Here is a 22,911-nt window from a genome sequence, read left to right as displayed (position 1 = left end):
ATCCCAGGACTCTGGGATCGTGACCTGAGCCAAAGGCAGATGCTTAACCGACTGAGCCACCCAGGCGCCCAAAAGATGAATTTTATAGAAAAATTTAGAGGAACAAGATAAACATCTTTTCACCAATTACTTAAAATACCTATAATGGGCAGAGGACGAGACATGAAGGGCATGGGGCCGGGCAGAAGGTCCAGAAAGCAAAGTGTTCTAGCAAGTCATCAATAACTCTTTGCTGAGCTAACGGAAACCGGAAGAGGGCTAAGGTGGGGTTGTAGAGGCAAGAAGAGTTTGCAAGATAGCTGACCATCAGATCCTGTGCTGTCTTGTATGTTCCGTAAGTAATACACCTGGGGGGGCAGTAAACAGGGAAAAATCACAAGACATTTAAAGGAAAGGTACGAACACCTTCTACCTGACAGTGATGTTGTGGGAGTGACGGAAGCGACAGGGATCTGAGGCACGGACGCGCTGGAGAACGAGCTGTAATTAGCAGCGCTTGCTCCACCGGCGCTGCTGCTGACTCCACTGGCGATTGGAGGTGCTGTGGAAGTTACTGGAGAGCCCTTCTCCCTCACATTCGGAGAATTCTCCCATGCCTTGCGTGCAGACTCCATCTACAACAGAATGCACATTTTTTTTTTAAAAGCAAAAAACAAACAAAGACCCACGATGCTAACAAGAATATACATATATACTCATACATACGTGTGTATGTTTTTAAATTCCAAGTATGACCTTCCAAAAAATGGCAAAAATAAAAGATCAAGACCTAAGGCTTTCAAACCTTTCACTTGTCCCTTTATCTTTGTTCTCTTCCGCTAACTGGGAGGCCGTGGGCTGTAATTATGTCTTTAAGGAGAGCTTGTTGACAGCTCTGGCAAAGAAGTCAGCAAAACAGAAAAAGTCACAGCTCCTGTCGCACGAAAATATGAGTCCCCAGAGCACTGGGGCATAACGATGGAATGCCACGCCCTGCAGGACTACCTAAGGCTCTGCCTCCGGTCGGAAAGGCGCTGAAGGCCCTCCGTGAATTCCCATTCCTTCGATCCTTTCTCTGTAAGGCTGCAACTGTCAATGGCAGAGGACAGGTACCTTTTGTTTAGCTGTTTTATGTTCAGTGTCGTAAAAGGCAAAGTAACTAACCAGACAGGTTTTAAGGTTTGGATGCAGTAAAAGTATTCCTTGTTTTACACCCAAATCTCATCAAGCATGTCAGAATGCAACTGTGCACTACAGATTTTAGCTTTTTCTTAAAATGTGGACAGACTGGGGTGCCTGGGTAGCTCAGTCGGTTAAGCATCCAGCTCTAGGTTTTAGCTCAAGTCATGATCTCAGGACTGTGGGGCTGAACCCCGAGTTGGGCTGTGTTGGAAATTCTCCCTCTCCCTCTGCTTCTCACCCTGCCTGCGTGGCTCAGCTGTTAAGCATCTGCCTTCAGCTCAGGTCGTGATCTCGGGGTCCCTGGACTGAACCCCGCCTTGGGCTCCCTGCTCAGCAGGAAGCCAGCGTCTCCCTCTCCCACTCCCCCTGCTTGTGTTCCCTTTCTCGCTGTGTCTTTGTCAAATAAATAAATAAAATCTTTAAGGAAAAAAAATGTAGAAACATATCTTATTTTAATCTATCTAGACCAGTGTTATTCAACAGACATATAAATGCAAATAATGTATAATTTTTCTAATAGCTACATTCAAAAAAATAAAGAGGTAATACTAATTTTGATAACACATTTTATTCAACCCATGAATCTACAATTAAAACCTAAAATCAACACAAAAACTGACATTTTAACTTCTAAATATTAACATTTCAGACCCATTTACACTTACAGCATATACTACAACTTGGAGTAGCCACATGAAAGTGTTTACTAATGACATGTGGCTAGTGGATCCTAAGCTGGAGGGCACACATGTAGGTCCTCCAATAGGAGGGAAACTGAAACACAGATTGTGAAGTTTTTACTACTAGCCAAAATACTGGGCTGTGGAAAAAACAAACAAACCACAAGGTAATCTATAAAATTCAGCTACCGAAAAATCAAGTAACAGTTATTAATGCCGTATTTAGGAAGCTGTTGTTCCTTGAAGTACCAACTTTAAAATTTTTAACCCTATTAAATTTTAATTGTAAGAATGAGAAATTGTTACATATCTTCACTGCTTTCTTGTTAAAATACATGTTACATATAATTCAAGTTTTCCTCAGATGACTAATATCATCACCATAATACCAAAACATGGGACACTTTTAGGTTTTTGTGAGTCTTCTTACAATCACCTTGCTAGTTTCAAATGTGTTTTATTTTAAAACAAGTCTTGGTAAGTTAAAAAAAAAAAAAATCAACCAATTAAAAAAATTTAGGCTAAAGTTAGACAAAATGCAATCTGTACTGAGATTTAATGGTTTAGAGCAGTTCTATAGAGCACACATTGCCTTTTATACTAGTTTTGTCATGCGGGGAATGCATAAATTGCAGCTAATCAAACCTGTATAATATACAGGCCACACACATATGGCTTCATTTCATTTCTTCAGCAACAAGGAAATTTAGATTCTATTTTTAGAAATTCAAGAAAACAAGTACATTTATTTAATTATATTAGTTTTCCCCTTGACAAATATACTGTCAGTAAAATCCATATAATAAAACTTTTCTATACTTTATATATTATCCAAATAGAGAGATGTCAGAAGAAGTAAAGAAACCAGAGAAAGTTTTAAGCAATGAAATCTGATTTAAATTCACTTTAACTGTAAATGCGTATTTCTTCTTAAAAACATTAAGTGAAAGGCAAGGCCGAATGGGTTCTCTGAAGAATTAACATCTGGTCTAAAGAAGAGTTCATGATCTTGAATTTGCTCATGTGAAACTGGACCAGCCTTGACTGGCATGTGGGGAAAAGCACACGGAAGACACGGCAGGAAACAGACCGCGATGCGCACTGCAGCGGGACAAGCATAAAGGCTAAGCAGGAACCAGCAGTGAAGAGCCGGACTGGACAAGGATGGGGGCTGACACAAAGCAGAAGTGGTTGTCTCATAAAATTTCCTCTCGAACTTCTAGAAATGAACATTGGCCAACACGTTTCCCCCTCTTGTCAAGGTCATCAGTGATTCACTGTCAACCACTGCACCAGCATTAGGAAATCCTGCTACAGGCGTTAAATACTTGCCAGATTATAAAACGGAACAAACACCACCAACGGGATAAATGGATGCACATTAAAGCATCTTCATTTGAATTTCATGTCCCTTTTTTAAACCACTGACTGATCCTGGAGGTGAACAACTGATTTAAAATTCTCTCAAGGAACTGTAAAGAAGCATTAGTAACATAGCTCAGTATTATAAACACAACAGGAGATAAAAAATAAGCCTGCATTTCTTGATATTAAAAAACCTGTTGTCTATAATCTCTTTTGCCCTCTTAATCAAAAAGTATCCAACAAAAACCAAATCAAATCAATTTGTATTAATTACCTCTTCGTAAAATATTGTAATTATTACAATGCATTCATTCAATTCACCGAGTTTATAGGGACAGGAAATGAGCAGTCTTACCATTATGGGAACTTAGGATAAATACCAACAACAAACATGCAACACAACAAGCCAGCTGGTTTTATACACAACTAATATATCCAAAAATGAAGGTCTCTAAGAGGAAGTCAGTACAAACACAGAATATAAAAAGGCTTTCCTGTATTTTTAAGACAAAATTCACAGGCATAATAGGCCTTCCTTCAAAGTGGTATTAGAAGTTAGTAAAATTTTAAGGTATAATTTGACATAACTCTATTTCCTCAGCTTAGTATTGTTGCTTACCACAAAAATACCCAGAGTATCTCTAACTTGTGTCCCCTAGCGCGCATCATCAAGGACCTTTAGGAGAAGGATGTTGTACATACCTTGAAGGTGAGGCTGAAAGTAGTGGGAGGAGCTGAGGTTAGGCCGGTGCTCTGTTGTATAGTCTCCCTCTTAGGGAGGGGGAGGGTGTTGGGCAAGGGCACCTGTAAAGGTAGGCAACACATATCATCATCTAACTAGGTCTGCTACAAAAGCCCCATTACAGATACTGCTAAAGTCCTCCTCTAAGGGTATTTATTTTTCATGAGCCAAAAGGAATATCTGATTAGAGGTACACTGTGTCTGCATCAATTGATAATTCTCAACATCTTAGAGAAATACTATCTGCTTTTTTATGCATGTAATTACAGAAAAAGAACCTGTCCCAAATACTAGGTATATACTTGAAAGCAGTGCCTCATGTATTTTAAGTAATTTTAATGTGTACAACAGTGACCTGGCATGTTATTAAAGTGCAGATTCTGGCCAGTCGGTCTGGGGTTAAGGCCTGCAATTGTGCACTTCAAATGCAGTGATGCTCTGGTCAGTGGCCAAACATGCGTAGCGAAGCTCTAACGGATCCACAGAGTCCTTCAGAAGCATTTAACATGATACTGTAATTATTCAGAAATTAACCTCGTTCCTGCAATACAGTCTACATTCTTATAACTATAATCAAGAACAAAATTAAAATCAGGAGCAAAGTACAGAATATATCACCACAGTGCTTGTCACACTAAGCAAACCACTTTCACTATAGTTATAACATGATTATGGCAAATATTTTTAGAAACATGAAGATATTAGAAACAGCAACCAAATCTCTTTTTTCCTTTAAGTCTCTGGATCTTGAAATTTTATTATGTACTACTGTATGACTGATTTTAATGGTTCACTTAGTTATTCAGATAAAGTGACTGAGATCTCAGAGGTTTTAAGATAATCACGTTGTGGTACTATGGAGTATCTAACAGAGACTGATAATACTATGGGCTATTGGATGGAGATTACTTTAAATACAAATCTTTAAAATAGCTGTGCTAGGAATAATCAAAAACACCACCTTCATTTAGATCTTTACGACACTTAGTATTCAAAATGATTTTGTATAGGTAACACTAAGCAATAAACAACCAGCTAAAAATCCTTAAAAAGTACTTTAAGTTTTGATAAGGGGAGTAAGTCTTTATTAAGAACGATTTTTTCAAAAGACAAAAGTTCTGTGCATAAAAGGAACCCTTCCTTAACCACACTGAGGAGTGAGAAAGGAACATTTCAAAAGGTCCTAAAATTTTCCCATGCAGAACATTTGTTTTTAACAACTACATTAATCAAATTCAGAATCACCACCGCACTTGGCAGAAATTCGCAGCACTGTGACATCACTGCAGACTGAAGACCATCTGTAATGCTCCCTGACCCAAGGTGGATGTTCCTGTTTTCAAACGTGCACTGGATACATAATTAAGAATAAAATGTAGACTATTTGCTTAGACACGAGACTGGGTCTCTCCCCTTCAGTGGTCCTGCATGCACAAGTCTCACTACATTTTAATTAGATCACACAGAAACACTCAAATGGATATTTCCAATGACAATGAGGGTTCTGAGAATAATCTTTCTTTGCTTACTTGTATTTCATAAATCACATTTTTAGAGGGTGATTTGGCAGAAAGCAACATATACTCTATATTTTCTAAATGAGAAAATGCACAATTTAAGTAAAATTAAACTCTGAGATATTACTGATTCAGTATTTAATAATCAACATAGTGCCACTGACTCCCTGTTAACTGACAGGGAGTCTTTTTGTCCTTCCCAAATTTCCCGTTACTTTTTTACCCCTTTAAAAAAAAATTAACATGTTATGTATTATTTGTTTCAGAGGTGCAGGTCTGTGATTCATTGATCTTACACAGTTCACAGTGCTCACCAAAGCACATACCCTCCCTACTTACAGGAAGTTAAATAAATTTAAGACTTCCCCCAAAAGTGTTGGTGGGAAAGGGTCTGGCATGACAAGTAAAGCTTCGCTACATCTGTGAGCTGGACAGATTATATGAATCGGCTCCTACAAAGCTCTCCTGCCATGAAAAAAAAAAAAAATGCGTGACACAGCTGCTTTTTTCCTCGGTCCTCACGTCCTACAGCCCGACTAAAGTTGGATTAAATGATTCCTAAATTACCTCACCTCTCTACAATTCTATACTTGATGCTAGAAAGAAGAACAGACAGCATAGGAAAAACACTGTAAGGCATAAGATTTTTATTCTCAAAATGACAGTTAAAGCCCTTTGTGAGAAACCTTTAAATATATTCATGAAGGAGATTTTTGAAAAGAATGAGCCTTTGCTCATTACAGAGAGCTTTATATAAAAGGGAGAGCAGCTGACCAAATTTCTACCACACCTGCCTTCCAAACCAAGGGCCATCCATACGTGTACCTGCTAAAATGCTCCTCTACACAGAGGGTAGCGAACGTGTCTGGATTTTCAATTTTTTGCCAGTCAATGATCTAGGCAAAGGGATGGACTGTACTGCCTTAACATAATTCTGAATTGTAACCCAGCTGTTCTGGAGAACTACTGCCTAAAATTTTACATGGCTTACTACCGCTTTTTAACACAGCATTTAAGAGTTTCTGAAGCTACATACACATTATAGTTCAGACTTCACAACAGGATTGTTGCTAAGGTACAGCAAAAAAAAAAAAAAAAAAAAAAAAAAAGTTTTTTTTTTTTTAGGTCAAAAAGAAACCCCTGAATTCTTGGCAACATCCTGATCGCTTTCTGTATTGAGGGAGCTTTCACTGCACTGTGAAAAGGTTTCATCTAAAAACAAAATTATCGGGGCGCCTGGGTGGCTCAGTGGGTTAAAGCCTCTGCCTTCGGCTCAGGTCGTGATCCCAGGGTCCTGGGATCGAGCCCCACATCGGGCTCTCTGCTCTGCAGGGAGCCTGCTTCCTCCTCTCTCTCTGCCTACCTGTGATCTCTGTCTGTCAAATAAATAAATAAAAAATCTTTAAAAAAAAAATAAATAAAAACAAAATTATCAACAAAATAAATTACTGAACTTGCAGAATGTGGATGGAAAGAACAAAAATTCTTACCAAAACCAGGTTAACAGGATTAGTACTTATGAAACGGAGTCGAAGTTTTGAATATTTTGCTAATTATTAGTACTCCAAAATGCAAGTTCACTATAGCCCTTTCCCAGAGAAGAATTAAATACTGGTCACACACGATGTATTAGATAGTAAGAGCCAAGTTCCTAACCACACTTTTCACATGTGAGGCTGATTACTTACATTATTAACCAAAGTATCCTCCATCTTTGCATTATTAGTAGCCACAGTGTTGGGCAGAGAAGAAGAAGGTGTAGTATAGTCTGTTACAGACTCCTGTGGAGTAGCAATAGAAAAAAATACGTTGTAAACTAAATTAATGACTCACTTTCTAATGGCAGCCTAACAGTTGTAAAGTTGGTCTGGAGCAAAGCAGGAGAGGAGAGCAGATCTTAAGACTCAACTTACTCAAATCTTAAAAGACCAATACTGTGATGAAAGAAACGTGGACTCATCATGGAAGTGGTGACCTTTCAGCTGCCGGGTCCTGTACATTTTTTTTTTAATGCATTGCTGTATTGTGTGTCCACTATACTTGAATTAAAATTTTTTTTTAAAATTTAAATACAGGGACTCCTGGGTGGCTCAGTGGATTAAAGCCTCTGCTTTCAGCTAGGGTCCTGGGACTGAGCCCCGCATCGGGCTCTCTGCTCAGCCTGAAGCCTGCTTCCCCCCACTTCTGCCTGCCTCTCTGCCTACTTGTGATCTCTGTCAAATAAATAAATAAAATCTTTAAGATATATAGATATATACACATTGCACTGTACTAGAAGGCTGCCAAAAGTACCAACTATTTAATTCAATGGGTTACTAAAAGAACTCTGTGTGGCTCTCGTAATTTATAGCTTACTTTCAACTACTGATTTTTTATTCTCTTCAAAATACAACACAGATAAATGAATGTCAAGATGGCTGTTGTTGCAATTAGATTTTAGGATAAATTTATCACCATGAATCTCTTCTTTAAATATGGTAGAGGTGGATTGCAAGAGTTTTTTATTTACATGTATTGTTTATATAGCAATTAAAAGTGAAAAGTAGTAAAATAACATTAAAGTTCCCACTTACCTTTCTTTTCAATATGTACCAGAGTGAACATAAAATGGCAGATATAAATTTTGCTATTCCAACAGATGTTAGTCCACATAAGTCACTCAGTGTATCTTTTGCATCTTGCCTTAATGATTATTTTTAAAGATACACACTTTTCATTCAATTTGGTCCCTAAATTCAAGTCAGTTATTTCCTCTGGTGCTCAACCAACGAAACAATGATCTATTCCAACCCTGGAAGAAAACTGCCTATACTGCAGTTCCTGAAAATTTACTCTGACTTAGTTCCTGACTTGAAAATCTCACTAGTGGACAAGCTAAGACACCACAGTATCTCCACTAACAAAATAAAAATCTAAACAATCTTTCCAAAGCCTGAAAACCCAAGAAAAATCATTTTAATCCTATGTACATATTTTTCACTTCAAACTGGAAGAGTATAGATTTTCACAGGCGCCTGGGTGGCTCAGGGGGTTAAGCCCCAGCCTTAAGCTCAGTCGTGATCTCAGGGCCCTATGATCAAGGTTGCATCGGGCTCTCTGTTCAGCGGGGAGCCTCCTCCCCCACCCCCAATTGTGATCTCTCTGTCAAATAAATAAATAAATAAATAATCAATCCTTAAAAAAAAAAAAAAAAAAAAAAAAAAAAAAAGTATGGATTTTCACCTACCTAAAGAAATATTTAAGAAATTTCTTTAGACCACAAATGCATACAATGAAGTAAAATATTCTCTGCAAAATCATGACCCAGACAGTTTATAGAATTCTATGCCTCAAGCCAAAATAAAAGAAAAAGGAGAACAGAAAGAAGGAGCGCTGTTCCTATTTCCCCCCCCTCACTGTTAACATGGTGTGCACCACCTGAACCCGTGGCCACCGCGGGCCGCCTACCTTCACATCAGCGCCGTACTCTGTGGACGACACTGAGATCATCGCTCCTATTTCAGTCGACATTTCCGCAACTGCTTTGCTTTCCTTTGTGGTTACCGGGTCTGTGCTCCTGACCGCAGCGGGGCTTGGTTTCTCTTGTCCTTCTGGCTCCGCCTGTTGGGCATCTTTTACTTTTCTATTTTTTAATGAACGTTCTTTTCCAATAGGACCTGGTTTATGTTCTTTATTTTCTACCGGACTCAAATCTGGAAGCTAAAAATTCAATGGTTATGACAAAAAGGTATTATGATCACAGACATTCACTGAAAACTAAACTCAATTTCAAAACCATCACTAGTTGTCCCACTGAAGTGTTAGTGGCTTTCATACAGTTCTACCTGGATGGAGTATGAATTATCATCTACCTTCTGGGCTTTGATGGGGCCCGCCCGTGGCTGTTTCTGCCGCTGTTCTTTAGGTTCTGGTATCTTGTCAGTAGTTTTTTCAGAGAGTACAGGCACAATTTCATTTTCATTCCCATTCGAAGCTGGAGCACCAAACTGAATTGTGTCAATTCCAATTTCAACTCCACTTTCTTGACCATTTTTTGTTCCCTAGAAAGAGAGTATTTTAAAACTTGCTTATCTAAGCAAAGAGAATTCAAATATGACTGAATGATGTTGTAGCCCGTATTTCAATAGTACAATGGAACAATCTATGTATTAATGGACACTGATCATGTTTTGAGAAACTTTCCTTTAGCCACTACTGATCTGTATCAAAAAAGGAGTAAAATGAAAACTAGGAGAACATTTAAGTTTTGATTTATTTATTTTTAAAGATTTATTTATTTGAGAGACACACACAGACCACACGTGCACGAAAACAGGAGTCGGGGAAGCAGCCGAGGGAGAGGGAGGAGGACAGCAGCAGACTCTCAACTGAGCAGGGAGCCCAGTGACACCAGGACCCAGACAGAGACCATGACCTGAGTCAAAATCAAGAGCCAGACGCTCAACTGACTGAGCCACCAAGGCCCCCAAGACTTAAATTTCTCAAGTCCTGGTTTAATGCGTCAGGAGTTTCACTGTGAGCAGATCACAGCCTCAAGCTATTTGCTCCTTGAACAGGAAAGTAAAAGCAACAAAGAGACAAAGACAGCACCAGCAACAGATCAACAGATGAATGAATGAGGGAGAGAAGATAGCAACACCTACTTTTTAAAAAATTTTTTAGAATTTTTAAAAAAGATTTTATTTATTTATTGACAGAGAGGTCACAAGGAGGCAGAGAGGCAGCAGAGAGGCAGCAGAGAGCCCAATGATGATGCGGGCTCCATCCCAAGACCCTGAGATCATGACCTGGGGCAAAGACAGAGGCTTAACCCATTAAGCCACCCAGGTGCTCCCAGTGTCACCTACTTTTAAAAAAGTATACATGGAAATAAAATGAAAACAATGTCCATCAAAATAATCTGTGATTGGTAATGAAGTGCACACACCTTAAGAATCCAATTAAACTGTTAATTTATGTGGCATCTTCTTTGTGCTAGGCACTGATCCAGATAGACTCTAAGAATCTAACTTGCAGAAGTTGCAATAAAGTGAATGGAGAAAATGAACAAGTAGAAAATCAGATGAGGGATATGCAAAAATCAAAGTATGGTTAAGTCACTTGAGATTGACAGAAAAAAGTCCCAAGGAGACCACACTGATGCTCAATCCACAAGACAAAATCAGCAGCAAGTGATTCCAGCAGAGCAAACACCTCGTGTAGAGGTTAAGAATTAAAAAAAAAAAAGAAAAGAAAAGAAAAGAAAAAGTTTAGTGAGACTGGAACATGGCAGGTATTAAAAGCAGTAGTAGAAAATGAACAAGCAGAAAGCTGGAAAATACAATTTTGTAAGCCAGAGGTGTTTGTAACAATTACTTAATATTTTCAGAAATAAACAGACAAAAGTTGGGACAAAGTTTAACTTCAGGCTTTGGTCTCATAATCGTATCATTGCTTTGTATTAGTTTCAGCATCCCTGAACTCACCGCATCAATTACTGTGTAAGGTTACTATTAAATTTATTAGTGTAACAACGTCCACATTATGGAGAGGCCGTGTCATTCAGACTTATTTTTAGTATCTGAACATTCTCTTTCAAATACAGGCTAACATTACTTATGTAACTTAGAATAAAAATCTCTATTTGCCTTAGTCAATGCTGAAATTCTGTAGTTAGTTCAGTATAAATGTACAGTTAGTATCAGAAAAGTCAAACAGTAATCACTGAAACCCACCGACTACGTAGAGAAACAAGAAGTTACAAATAGTTCAAAGAAATTAAAAAATAGATGGACAATTAATAGAACTGGTAGAGTATGTTAGTTTTAGAAAAAATACCATATCCCTTGAAACAAAAAAAGTGTACAAAATACACATAACACAAGGAAGGGTAATAGAGCTCAGATCATATATTATCAATCTTTGTGAGACTATCCCGTGTATCTAACACGCACTGCCCTGAACCAAATAGTCACTAGGGATCGCATTTCACCAGAGCAACTTAAGTCCCACCAAGGAATTCTCTCCGTTCTCTGAAATGAATTAAAACTGAAACGTGACTTTGCTAGCTCTGAAGCTCACCATGAGGCAATATTCCAAAATCAGGCACAATAAATGTCCACCAAAAAACCATCACATTTTACCCAGAAAACATAAAGAACATAGAGGATGAAGAAAATGTGTGTGAGAAAGACGAGATCCCACCAAAGGAATTTCCTCCTCCAACCGGCTGAAGGCAGATGTGGGCGTTCTGTCAGTGCTGCAAACCTACAGGAGAACCTTCACAACAGAAATCTGGCAGCTAAGAGTGCTGAGAAATCATTATTCCTATACTGAATGTCAATTTAAAAACTGGGACTAGACATTTTAATAAATTCATTAAATCCAGTGCACCCATCCAAAACAAAGAAGCTTTCCACTTCGTCCTTCACTATTAGCATGACATAGCTATGTAAGAAATGCTACAGTTAATCCTAGTGTCCATACCAACCAGCAGAAGAAAAATGATTAAACGGAAGATCCTACACACCGAATGCAGTGATTCTGTATTCTTCTCCAGACCTAAGTCAAAAAGCCGAAGTGGGGCAGGGGCAGCAGGAAGACTTCTTTAATGACGTCTTTAAATTTTTAAAAAACTGTACTTTTTACCTATTGTCACGTGTCTCTGCTCCTCCTCCACAGCCAAACTACTTTCTCTAAGTTCTCTATATGCAGCTTTCCTCCCACTTTCTCTTAAATTCACTCTAACCAGGCTTTTGTGCCTACTGCCCCACTGACACCAGGGACCACATTATCCGCTCCAATTCTCAGGCCTAACTTACCTGACCACCCAGCAGAATCTGACACACTTAAATTATCCCTCCTTTCAACTCACCTTTCATTGAGATTTGAAAACCCTTTTCCAAGCCCCACATTGCCAAATGGGAAAGGCTTAGGACTTAGCCTCGGATTCTCTTCTCTTTTCTAACCACTCTTCCTTGGTGGTCTCATTCAACTCACTCATTTTAAGCACCATCTAATCAATAGCTGTGAAATTCATGTCTCCAAACTAGATTATCTCCTATGAACTACAGACTCTTCCATCTAACAACCTACCCAGCAGCTCCACTTAGATGTGTAACACTCTAAACCTAACAACACACCCCTTATATTTTCCAAACTCCCTTCTATTTTCCCTCGTTACAGATCCGCATTACAGCTTCCAATCACGATTGATGGCAACTCTATTCTTCTTGCTCCTCAAGTCAAAAACTGGGGAGATAAATTGTGTTCTTTTTCACATTCTATGTTTATTTTTTTTTTTTAAGATCTTATTTATTGGACAGAGATCACAAATAGGCAGAGAGGCAGGCCGAAAGAGAGAGGGGGAAGCAGGCTCCCTGCTGAGCAGAGAGCCCGATGCGGGGCTCGATCCCAGGACCCCAGGATCATGACCTGAGCTGAAGGCAGCGGCTTTAACCCACTGAGCCACCCAGGCGCCCCACACATACTATGTTTAATCGCTCAGTATTTGTCAGCTCTACCTTCAAGTCTCCTTATCACCTTTAATGCCATCTCCCTGGTCTAAGTTACCATCATTTGATTATTATGACACCATCCTACCTTCTACTCTTTGCCATCCATGGACTAGTCTTAACTCAGAATAAATCATCTGAGAAAAAGTCAGGTCCTGCTCTTCTTGTGCTCAACACTATCTACTGTGTTCCTACATCTCCCCAAGGCCCAGTGCAGTCTACGCTCCGTCATCCCTCCGGCTTCATCTGTTCTCTTTTCACCCCCCAACTTCACTACAGCCACACGAACCCCCTGATCTTCCCCGAACGCACCAGCCATGCCTCTCTCTTGGGGCTTTTGTATTTGTTAGTCTCTGAACCAAGAATTCACTTTTTCTAAGAAATTTCAGTAGCATGCTCTCTTATCAAACGTCACCTAAGGGGCACATCTTGGCCAACCTATTTTAAATTGTCTCCGGATCCCTTGAGAAACTTCTTAGGTACCTTCCCTACTTTGCTTTCCTCCTCAAGCACTGACCCATTTAACAATAGATGGTATTTATTAGGGGCTCACCCCTCCCGCCCCATCTACAACAGAAGCCCCGACTGCAGAGCTTTTTGTCCATTTTTATCGCACTTTCTCCCTGTTTTGTAAGCCCATGTGTTAGAAAACTGCCTGGTATATCACATGTGCTCAAAAATTTTTGTTCAATGAGTAAGTGAAAAACTGCTAACTTACCAACACTGCACATTTGAGAAATTACGTTGAACTTCCTGTACACTCTGTTTCTAAGTAATTATACTGCCTAATTATTCAGGCTAAAAACATGGTAGAAAAGTCAAAAAAGTAGTAACTACACTTACATTCTCTGTATCACAAGCATTTTTTTTTCACAAGCACTTTTATTGAGACTTGAATTAAAAAAATGTTAACCTTATTATGTCTAAAGGTGAAAAGCAGCCTCTAAAGGTAGAGCTCCAGCAGCAATAATATCACTTGGGAACTTGTTAGAAATGTACTCGGGCCTCAGTCAGACCTAATGAGACAGAAGCGCCGGGCAGGAGTCTCAGCAATCTACTCTAACAAGCTGCCCAAGGTGACTGTGACGTACACTCAAGTGTGAGAAACTACGGAAGGAAACTGCTACGCTAACACTGCCAAGGCCATTGTGAAGTGCACTCCTACCTCTGACGGGGCAGCTGATCCAAACGACGTTAGGGGCTTATTCCACGCGCTCACTGACGGTGGCTGTGGTGGACTAATGGGACCCACTGGAAAAAAGAAATCATGGGAAACGCAACCATTAGAATTTAGAGGCTAATAATCCCTAATGTACTTTACTTTTTCCTTTAATGGCAGCTGGACAACAACAAAAAAAGATTTTCACGATACACTTAGAGATAAATATAAGCTCCCCCAGCAAACAGTGTATGTTTTTAATCAACGCAAAATTGTGCCCATAAAATATGCCATTAAAAGTATACGACATCTGTTCTAGAAACAAAGGTTTTAAGTAAAGAAGAAAAAAATTACTATTACCACGTCTTCCTTAAAAAAGGAAGTGGCTAGGAAAAAAACATACTGAGTACACAAATGAAACTGGAAACAAACCCCAACATTCTCATGCCATACCCCAGCCTTCCCTTCTCTGGTGAACTCACGTTTCTTGGAGATGTCATTCAGCACAGCCGGTGGGGCCACCTTGTTATCCCACAATTCAGCTGTCAGTGTGCCATGTGACTGCGAGGTCTGGATGGACTTTCCTGTGGCTACATAATCCGTGCCGTTGGGCGTCTGAGCTGAGGGTAGTCTAATCGAAGGTGGTGGCTGTTTTGAAGACTGGGTTGTAGTCTGTAGTGGGCTCTGGACTGGCTTATGAGTCTGTCCCTGAGTCTGGGCTGGTGCACCGGGGGCCGGGGCAGGGACTGGGACCAGGGCTGGGGCTGAAGCTGAGGCAGCGACTAGGGCAGGGGCAGGGGCTGGGGCTGGGGTCGGGGTTGCAACAGGGGCTGGGGCGGCTGGAGCGGGGGCTCCTGGGGCTGAGGCGGCGGGGGCAGGAGCTGAAGCGGACGCTGGAGCTAGGGCTGACGCGAGGATGGGGACAGAGGCTGACGCGAGGATGGGGACAGAGGCTGGGGACGAAGCTGAGGTAAGGACGGGGCTTGGGGCTGGAGCTGAAGTAGAGACTGTGGCTGCAGCGGAGGTGGAGGGCGGAAGCGGGGTTGAGGCCGAGGTCGGGAGAGGAGCTGACGCCGAGGTGAGGACTGGGGCGGCGGCCGGGGCCGGGGCCGCGGCCGAGGCCAGGGCCGGGGCCGAGGCCTGCTGAGTTCCCGTAGCCTGCTTTTTGGCAAACCGTGGAGGAAGCTTCGAAGTCTGACTTCTTCCTTTCTCATTTGCATTCTTTTTGTTCCAGACCTTAAAAAATTGGTAGGAACCATTTTTGTCAATAATGTAACCGAAAGAACAGTTCATGAAGACTGTCGCTGACAAGATCTATTAGTTTAGCTCCTTTACTTTTCAAAATAGGCACTCAACAGAGCAAAAACGTCAAGGCTGCTAAGGAGACTTTAAATTGTGAAAACAAAGATGCTACGGGGAGAAAAAGACTAATATGTACTATACATTCTTCATAAATGGCTCCACAATCTCTCTTCCATAATTCTAAAATTTAAATACTGGAAGGAATTTCTCAATGAATTCATTTGGCAGCAAAATCTGACCCAATCTGACAAAAAGCTACTTACCGACTTTGCTCATGTTTACCACAGAAACATTCATCTGTGGGTGTTGCTGGGGTGTTATGCTATACAGGATTTATGCACCTATTTTTACCTTCTAAAACAAATGAATAAAAAAATGAATCAATGAATGCTAAAAATATCTAGTCCTAGGGTCTATATTTGATTGAGCTTAGAAGTATCACTCATATAAGATTTTTACAGTGTTTCTTTGTTTTTTAGGCTTTTCATCCTTTAGAGCTTGCTATCACTATTACCTATGTATTTTACTTATTTTTATCCTGTGTCGGCATTTAGCAAAATGGGTGTTAGCGTTGATTTAAATGGTGTAACTAATATTGACTCATTCTGTGTGTTTAAATGAACTAATTTAGATTATAATCAAAATCTTTGTAGGTAAAGAATCTGCAATTTATTAGATCATGGCAGTTGTGCTCATTAGATTTCCAAGATAACTTAAAATTAACTAACTCTGATAAGATGACCAGAACTGAAAAATGAATTCCTGAATTAAAGTGATGATGTGAGCTATGGTGACTATATTCTATTTAAAATTTACCTCAATTCTGGGTAAAAAGCGTACCAAAGTTGTGAAAATAAAGTCATTCTGAACACTTGAATAAATGTAACCTTGACATTATAGATGGAGAGAGACCGTAACTACTTGTTACTATATTCTGGGCAACCATGTAAACAACTAGTAACAAACTAAAACACTAAACCTGTATGATTTGTTCTTCCTTCTTTCGACGTTCTTCATCCTGCAAACGTTTTTGTTGTTTTTTGGAAACCACCTCAGTAAAACCGTCATCATTCAAATTTGACTGGGGGTCTTCAACTACTGTTACTTCAGGATGGTCATCGATTATAACAACACCTACGGGTATAGGAAAAGATTTAAAATGCTATGTATTTTTTCAAATGAAAAGATAAATAGAAATGTTTAGTTCAGTAGCAATTAAAAACAGAAAAAAAGACAAGACAAAAATCTAGTTCTTATAATTCACATTATAACCCAATTCACATAGCACACAATGGCCACTTACTAGTAAGATTTGAAAAGAATACACAGATATAGAAAAAGAGGCCCATAAACAAGCTTTAAAAAAGTCTTCTGACTTTCTGAAGTGCTTCGAATGGTATGTACCTTTCTTTCCTTCAGTAATACAGCAGTAAGGTCTTTTCTAAGTCGGTATCAAAAAACAAAACAAACACCACTTAGGATCATCCATCCTCTCTCAGTGGAATTGCTCAACCTCTGCTTTTCCAGCATCAGATCTGTAGTGTGCTATAAACATCTACACAGCACTTTACTTCATTTGCATCTACCATTCTAAGAGGTGGGTATTACTACTGTTTCACTTTTTTAAGGATGAAATAAACTCTGGGAAGCCGATACACTAAAGGTGAGCTGGTGAATAACCAAGCTGGTCCTATGACTCTAAATAACTACTCTATGTAGACCACTTGTTTACAGTATATAGTTGTTAAAAATAAATGAAATATATGTGAAAGTTCTACATGAACATAAAATGGCACAGATATACAAATGTCATAATAACCTAGCAGATGAGTAACTGAAGACATATCTTCAACTCACTGTCCAACTAACAATTATTCAGCCGATCTTCTTAAAATCATACAACCCAGGGACAACTGGGTGGCTCAAGTGGGTTAAAGCCTCTGCCTTCACCTCGGGTCATGATCCCAGGATCCTGGGATCGAGCCCCGCATCAGGCTCTCTGCTCAGTGGGAAGCCTGCTTCCTCCTCCTCTCTCTCTCTGTCTCTCTGCCTACTTGTGATCTCTGTCAAATAAATAAATAAAAATCTTAAAAGAAAAAAATCATACAACCCAGTGAGTATAAGAAATCTAGATCCCTTAAATTTAGTATTTAAAAGCAAAACTATAATAGTCCAGGCAAGGAAACTTGTGGGTGCAAGTATGATGTTTCCAAAATAAATATAAGAAAAAGGTAAGGCAATTCAGATAAATTATTTCAATTTTGCAAATACTATACATCTTAACTGGGGAACATACAATAAAATTAGTTACTTGCTTGGGAATGGTACATACACATACAACTTAGGATGGTGATAACTTGTGAAGGATGGCCAAAGAGTATTATTACAGAGTAGTTCATAGGGAATCAACCTGAAAACAATTCTCTTTGAATAGCTAAAAATGTGCATTTATGCAAACAATGATGGGAAAACAAATAAAAAATATTAAAACTGGCTTCCATTCCTTTGGGAAAAAAAAATAAAAGACATTTGTTTATGAGAGAGAGAGAGAAAGGGTGCACACGGCACGTGCAAACAGAGAGGGAGAGAGACAAACAAGCGGATGTTGTGCTCAGTGCGGAGCTCCAGGAGGCCCAATTTCAGGACCCTGAGATCATGACTGGAGCCAAAATCAAGAGTTCATGCTCAACGGACTGAGCCACCCAGGCACCACTGGTTTCCACTCTTTAAAAACCTGTTACTGTTATTTTGTGTTTTTTTAAAAAATACTTACTGATCTCTACACCCAATGTGGAGAGCAAACTGAAAACCCCAAGATCAAGGGTGGTACAAGCCACCAACTGAACCATGGCAGGCAACCATGTTACTGCTTTTCTAACAAAAGTCACATTGGTTCTGATTTATCTAAGATACTTCTACATATGTCTTAAAGAGCAGTGCTCATTTTAGAGGAAGGTCGAATGTTTATTTCAATGGACGCCGTGCACTCCATTACTTCACAGCGGCAAAGAAACTGCTTGATATTTCTAAGTTCATCTCAGTCTTCCACTCTGACTAAAAGGTGTGTATGTAAAAAAGCTTTTCTTCACAGCCATGCCATTACCCATTTTTCAATTTTCTTGCCAAAGAGCTTCTTTAGAATGTGTTGAAGTTAGTTTACCCAACTACATGTAACATTTACAGAAATCTGAAGGATATTTTCTGTTTGTTTTCAACACCCTGCTCTTGCCTGGTGCTTTAGAATACTGTGGTCTAAAGAATGACTTAACGAGTTATTAGGAGAACCTAAACATAAGTAAATCTTAATACGTTTTAAAAATGTACAGTTTAGCTTCCACTGTCAACTCAGAATTGTAATGTAGGTCTTACCTTTTTATGTCTTAATCCACTAATATAATACTTTGGCAATTTTCTACCCCAAAATTCTTTGGAAGAAGGAAAACTGGTCAAGTTATTTGGGAAGACAGTGTTTTGAGGACTTCTGTAATCTTCATTTGCCATTTTAGAAATGTGGAGTTTAAACTCTCCTTTCTCTATGGACCACCATAAATAAGGCTGGCATCCAAGCTTCCCATGGGTCTACTCTGTTCTCTGAATCAGGACTCTCCAATGTCAGCTCTGCCTGCACTGTGGTGCCCGCCCAGTGCACTCTAGGGTGCTCAGCGGCGTCCCTGACCTACCCCCACTGCTCGGTCAGCAGCCCCCAGCCCCACGCTGGGACAATCAGAACTCCAAAGCTCCAAAGATGTCTATGGCCCCTGGGGTACAAAAGCTCTCCTGCTGAGAACCACTGCTCTGCATAATCGAATTAAAAATTCTGAAATGCACAATTAAGCTAAGTTTCTTTCTTTCCCGTATGAATCCCAAAATGGTATTCTAGAACAATAGTTCTCAAACATTTGTGTGCATCGGAATTACTGGACGACTTCATTAAAACACAGACTGCTCCAAGGGTTTTTGATTCAGTAGGTCTGAGGTAGGGGCCAAGATTCTGAATTTCTTACAAATTTCTAGGTGATATTGATAGTCTGGGGACCACATGTTGAGAACGACTGGCCTAGAAATAATATTGCCAAGATCCTGAGCCCAAATCAAATTTTGTAGATTTAAATAACCATTAACTAGATGAAAACTCTCATCTTTATTTTTAATACTGGAATAGTAGTACCTAACCTAACTTTCCCATTAACACTTTTGTCTGGTCTTAGTGCATCTCAATTTTACACAGTATTTCCAGCTTAAGTCTATCTGAATGAATGGCAAACAGTGCATTTTTACATGTTTAAGTGCCTTCTCATAGATACTCCTTGTTAACTTCTACAACAAATGTTTTCTTGTTGCTTGTGTTAATCCTTTGCATTTCATATCCTGTTACTTCATGGCTACTGAAAGTACTTAACCAGACCAATGCTGCCTCCCATTCTAGTATGCTCTAGTACCTTATCTGAGATAGCAATTTTATCAAGGGCCTAAGTCAGTGAGGTTGACATTTCTTTCAGGTAAGATAAAGCACATGCACAGATAGACTTAAGCATCCTCTTTAGTCGTCTATGCTTTCCTACACCTGTTTGCAAGGTGGGTGGTTAATTTTCTCCTTTTTAATGAAGAAGAGTGAAACCCTGTAGATTATCTTTTTTTTTTTTTTTAAGATTTTATTTATTTATTTGACAGACAGAGATCACAAGTAGGCAGAGAGGCAGGCAGAGAGAGAGAGGAGGAAGCAGGCTCCCCTCTGAGCAGAGAGCCCGATGCGGAACTCAATCCCAGGACCCTGAGATCACGACCTGAGCCGAAGGCAGTGGCATAACCCACTGAGCCACCCAGGCGCCCCCCTGTAGATTATCTTTAATGAGAACTTTATCAAGCATTCAAGGCTGGGCTAAAAACTGGTGCTATTTTAGTTCACCATATCAGTTAGTGATTTCATAATCAGCCTCTATCTTGACCTTGAAGGTCCAATTCTTTCTCTAATGACTTTATTATAGTATCAACTCAAATACAACAGATAATATATACATAACATAAGACATACTTGCGTAATTGTTGAGATCAAACTGTGACAGCGCATCTACTTTTTCTTTGGGTTTTTTAGGGCCTGATTTGGGGTCTTCTCTTTTTTTCCCTGTGGAATCTTTGGCGTTCTTTTGTCCTGTACCATTAGGTGTTCCTTCCTGATGGTGTGCAGAGCTGCCACTGACGGGCTCGACAACAGCTGTGCCTGCAGACTGGTCATCAAACGGCCTGCAAAACAATGATCTGAGTTACTGCGACCTCCGCACAACCGAACAGAAGAAAAATGATCACTGGCAGTTTCTAGAGATTAACCTAAGAAGAAACAGCAGTACGCTAGAGCACTCTTAAATCTAAAACCAATAAGCTTCAGGGACTTTTGTAGAGTAAAACTTCACTAAAACTGAGCTTCCCAATAAGAGGTAGATTTTCTTTCCAGAATTAAATTCCAGAATTCCAACTGTGTCCAACTTGTGCTTATCACAGAATAAATAAGCTAATCAACATGGCTTATTAGCAGAAAATTCCTGTGATCCAAGCTAATCCAAAGTATTTGTTACTGAATCTTTTCCACACAGGGCAGCATATGAACAAATTTAAAAAGTGTTCTTTTTGCACTACATGTTTTTTTTTTTTTTAAAGTTCAATCAGATACATAAATGTTAAGCATACAAAACAAATTTTTTTTTGAAGATTTTATTTATTTGACAGAAAGAGAGAGGGATCACAAGGAGGCAGAGAGGCAGGCAGAGAGAGAGGGAGAAGCAGGCTCCCTGCGGAGCAGAGCGCCTGACATGGGGCTAGATTGCAAGACCCTGAGATCATGACCTAAGCTGAAGGCAGAGGCTTAACCCACTGAGCCTCCCAGGTGCCCCCCCCAAAAACACTTTAAATATGGAAATAATTCACTTCACAAACCCATAGTTTTTATTTCCTATCAAATTTTATTCTTGCATTTTATTAAATTTATGAAATTATATCATGGAAAATGCGTTTACAAATTCATTTTCATCTTAGCCAATAGCATCACTTGAGATAAAAGCTTAATTAAGTGCTTGACATAAGGCATGAACTCAAACATTTAAAGAATAAAATAATTTCTTCTAAATGGGACTCTTTCAAAAGATTTCAAAAGATTAATTACAATCAATAATTTGTATTTCTGCAGGTTCAAAGTTATTACCTACATGACACAAAGTCTTGCTAAGTTGTTGAGATCTACATTACATAAAAATCAGATCAAGATTTCCTTTGGGGGGGAAAAAGACTTCCTTTGAGTGTTACTACCCAAAACTCTAATATAGTCAATAACTACATTGTAACTACATATGCTATCCTAATTCTTTTGGCCTTTCAAAGAAAGGTTCTGGGGCGCCTGGGTGGCTCAGTGGGTTAAGCCTCTGCCTTCAGCTCAGGTCACGATCTCAGGGTCCTGGAACTGAACCTTGTGTTGGGCTCTCTGCTCGGCATGGAGCCTGCTTCCCCCTCTCTCTCTGCCTGCCTCTCTGCCTACTTGTGATCTCTCTGTCAAATAAATAAATAAAATCTTTAAAAAAAAAAAAAAATAAAGAGAGGTTCAAATTCTGTGTTAAGAAGGCACTCAGGAGGGACACCTGAGTGGCTTAGTCGATGAAGCGTCAAGTGCCTTTGGCTCAGGTCATGATTCAGGGTACCCGGGATCAAACTGCACATAGGGCCCCTTGCTCAGTGGGGGGCCTGCTTCTCCCTCTGCCTGTGCTCTCTCTCTCTGACAAATAAATAAGTAAAATCTTTTAAAAAGGAAAGAAAAAGGTACTCAGGAAACACAACTAGTCGCATTATTTCTCTAAACTTTTTCTAAGTTATCAGAAAGCAAAAATATTTTCGTTGATGGGTATAGTGACCTGAAATGCTAAGTATACTGCAACTAACCAATGGAAATTAATACATTACCTGAATAAATTATCAGCTCAGGCTGCAAACCTGGGAATTTGATCAAAACCCAGGGAATACCGTAGTAATAGCGGTTTACTATATACCACTTTAAGTTATGTAGTTCACAAACATCGTTATCTTTAATTTTCACTAGTTTTTAGAAATGCGATTAATTTCTCCCCATTTTACTAGTGAGGAACCAGAGTTTATACAGGCAGTAAGTTATCAGAACTTACATTAGTAACTAGCCAATATATGAATGAAAGAATGAATGAACAGTAACTAGACACGCTGCTACTGTAATTTTTCCCAATATTAAAGAAATTAATAGTTTACCATAAGCGGCATTTTAATATTTAAAAAAACAGACTAAGCTTTAGCACAGTTTCAGAAAATTGTTTAAAAATAAATCCAACGGTGGGGTGGGGGGCGCCTGGGTGGCTCAGTGGGTTAAAGCCTCTGCCTTCGGCTCAGGTCATGATCCCAGGGTGCTGGGATCAAGCCCCACATTGGGCTCTCTCCTCAGCGGGGAGCCTGCTTCCTCCTCTCTCTCTCTCTCTCTCTTTCT

General features: G+C 39.6%; 1 protein-coding gene across 18 annotated transcripts in view; it reads right to left on the bottom strand.

The window, feature by feature from the left end:
* Positions 1-22,911, bottom strand: part of PRRC2C (proline rich coiled-coil 2C) — a 96,123-nt gene that overhangs the window by 16,362 nt on the left and 56,850 nt on the right. For all 18 annotated transcript variants that reach the window (XM_082702621.1, XM_082702625.1, XM_082702622.1 and 15 more), the window contains exons 17-25: positions 20,452-20,660; positions 16,399-16,553; positions 14,600-15,353; positions 14,124-14,209; positions 9,317-9,505; positions 8,913-9,164; positions 7,154-7,246; positions 3,909-4,010; positions 413-614 (exon numbers count right to left, since the gene is read on the bottom strand). In XM_082702621.1, coding sequence (XP_082558747.1) covers positions 413-614; positions 3,909-4,010; positions 7,154-7,246; positions 8,913-9,164; positions 9,317-9,505; positions 14,124-14,209; positions 14,600-15,353; positions 16,399-16,553; positions 20,452-20,660 — 2,042 coding nt within the window. The remainder of the gene's footprint in view (positions 1-412; positions 615-3,908; positions 4,011-7,153; positions 7,247-8,912; positions 9,165-9,316; positions 9,506-14,123; positions 14,210-14,599; positions 15,354-16,398; positions 16,554-20,451; positions 20,661-22,911) is intronic.

The sequence above is a fragment of the Mustela nivalis genome (genome assembly GCF_964662115.1).
Source record: "Mustela nivalis genome assembly, chromosome: 16".
Lineage (NCBI taxonomy): Eukaryota > Metazoa > Chordata > Mammalia > Carnivora > Mustelidae > Mustela > Mustela nivalis.
The sequence above is the reverse complement of the archived record's forward strand: the minus strand, read 5'-3'. Positions and strand labels throughout refer to the sequence as shown.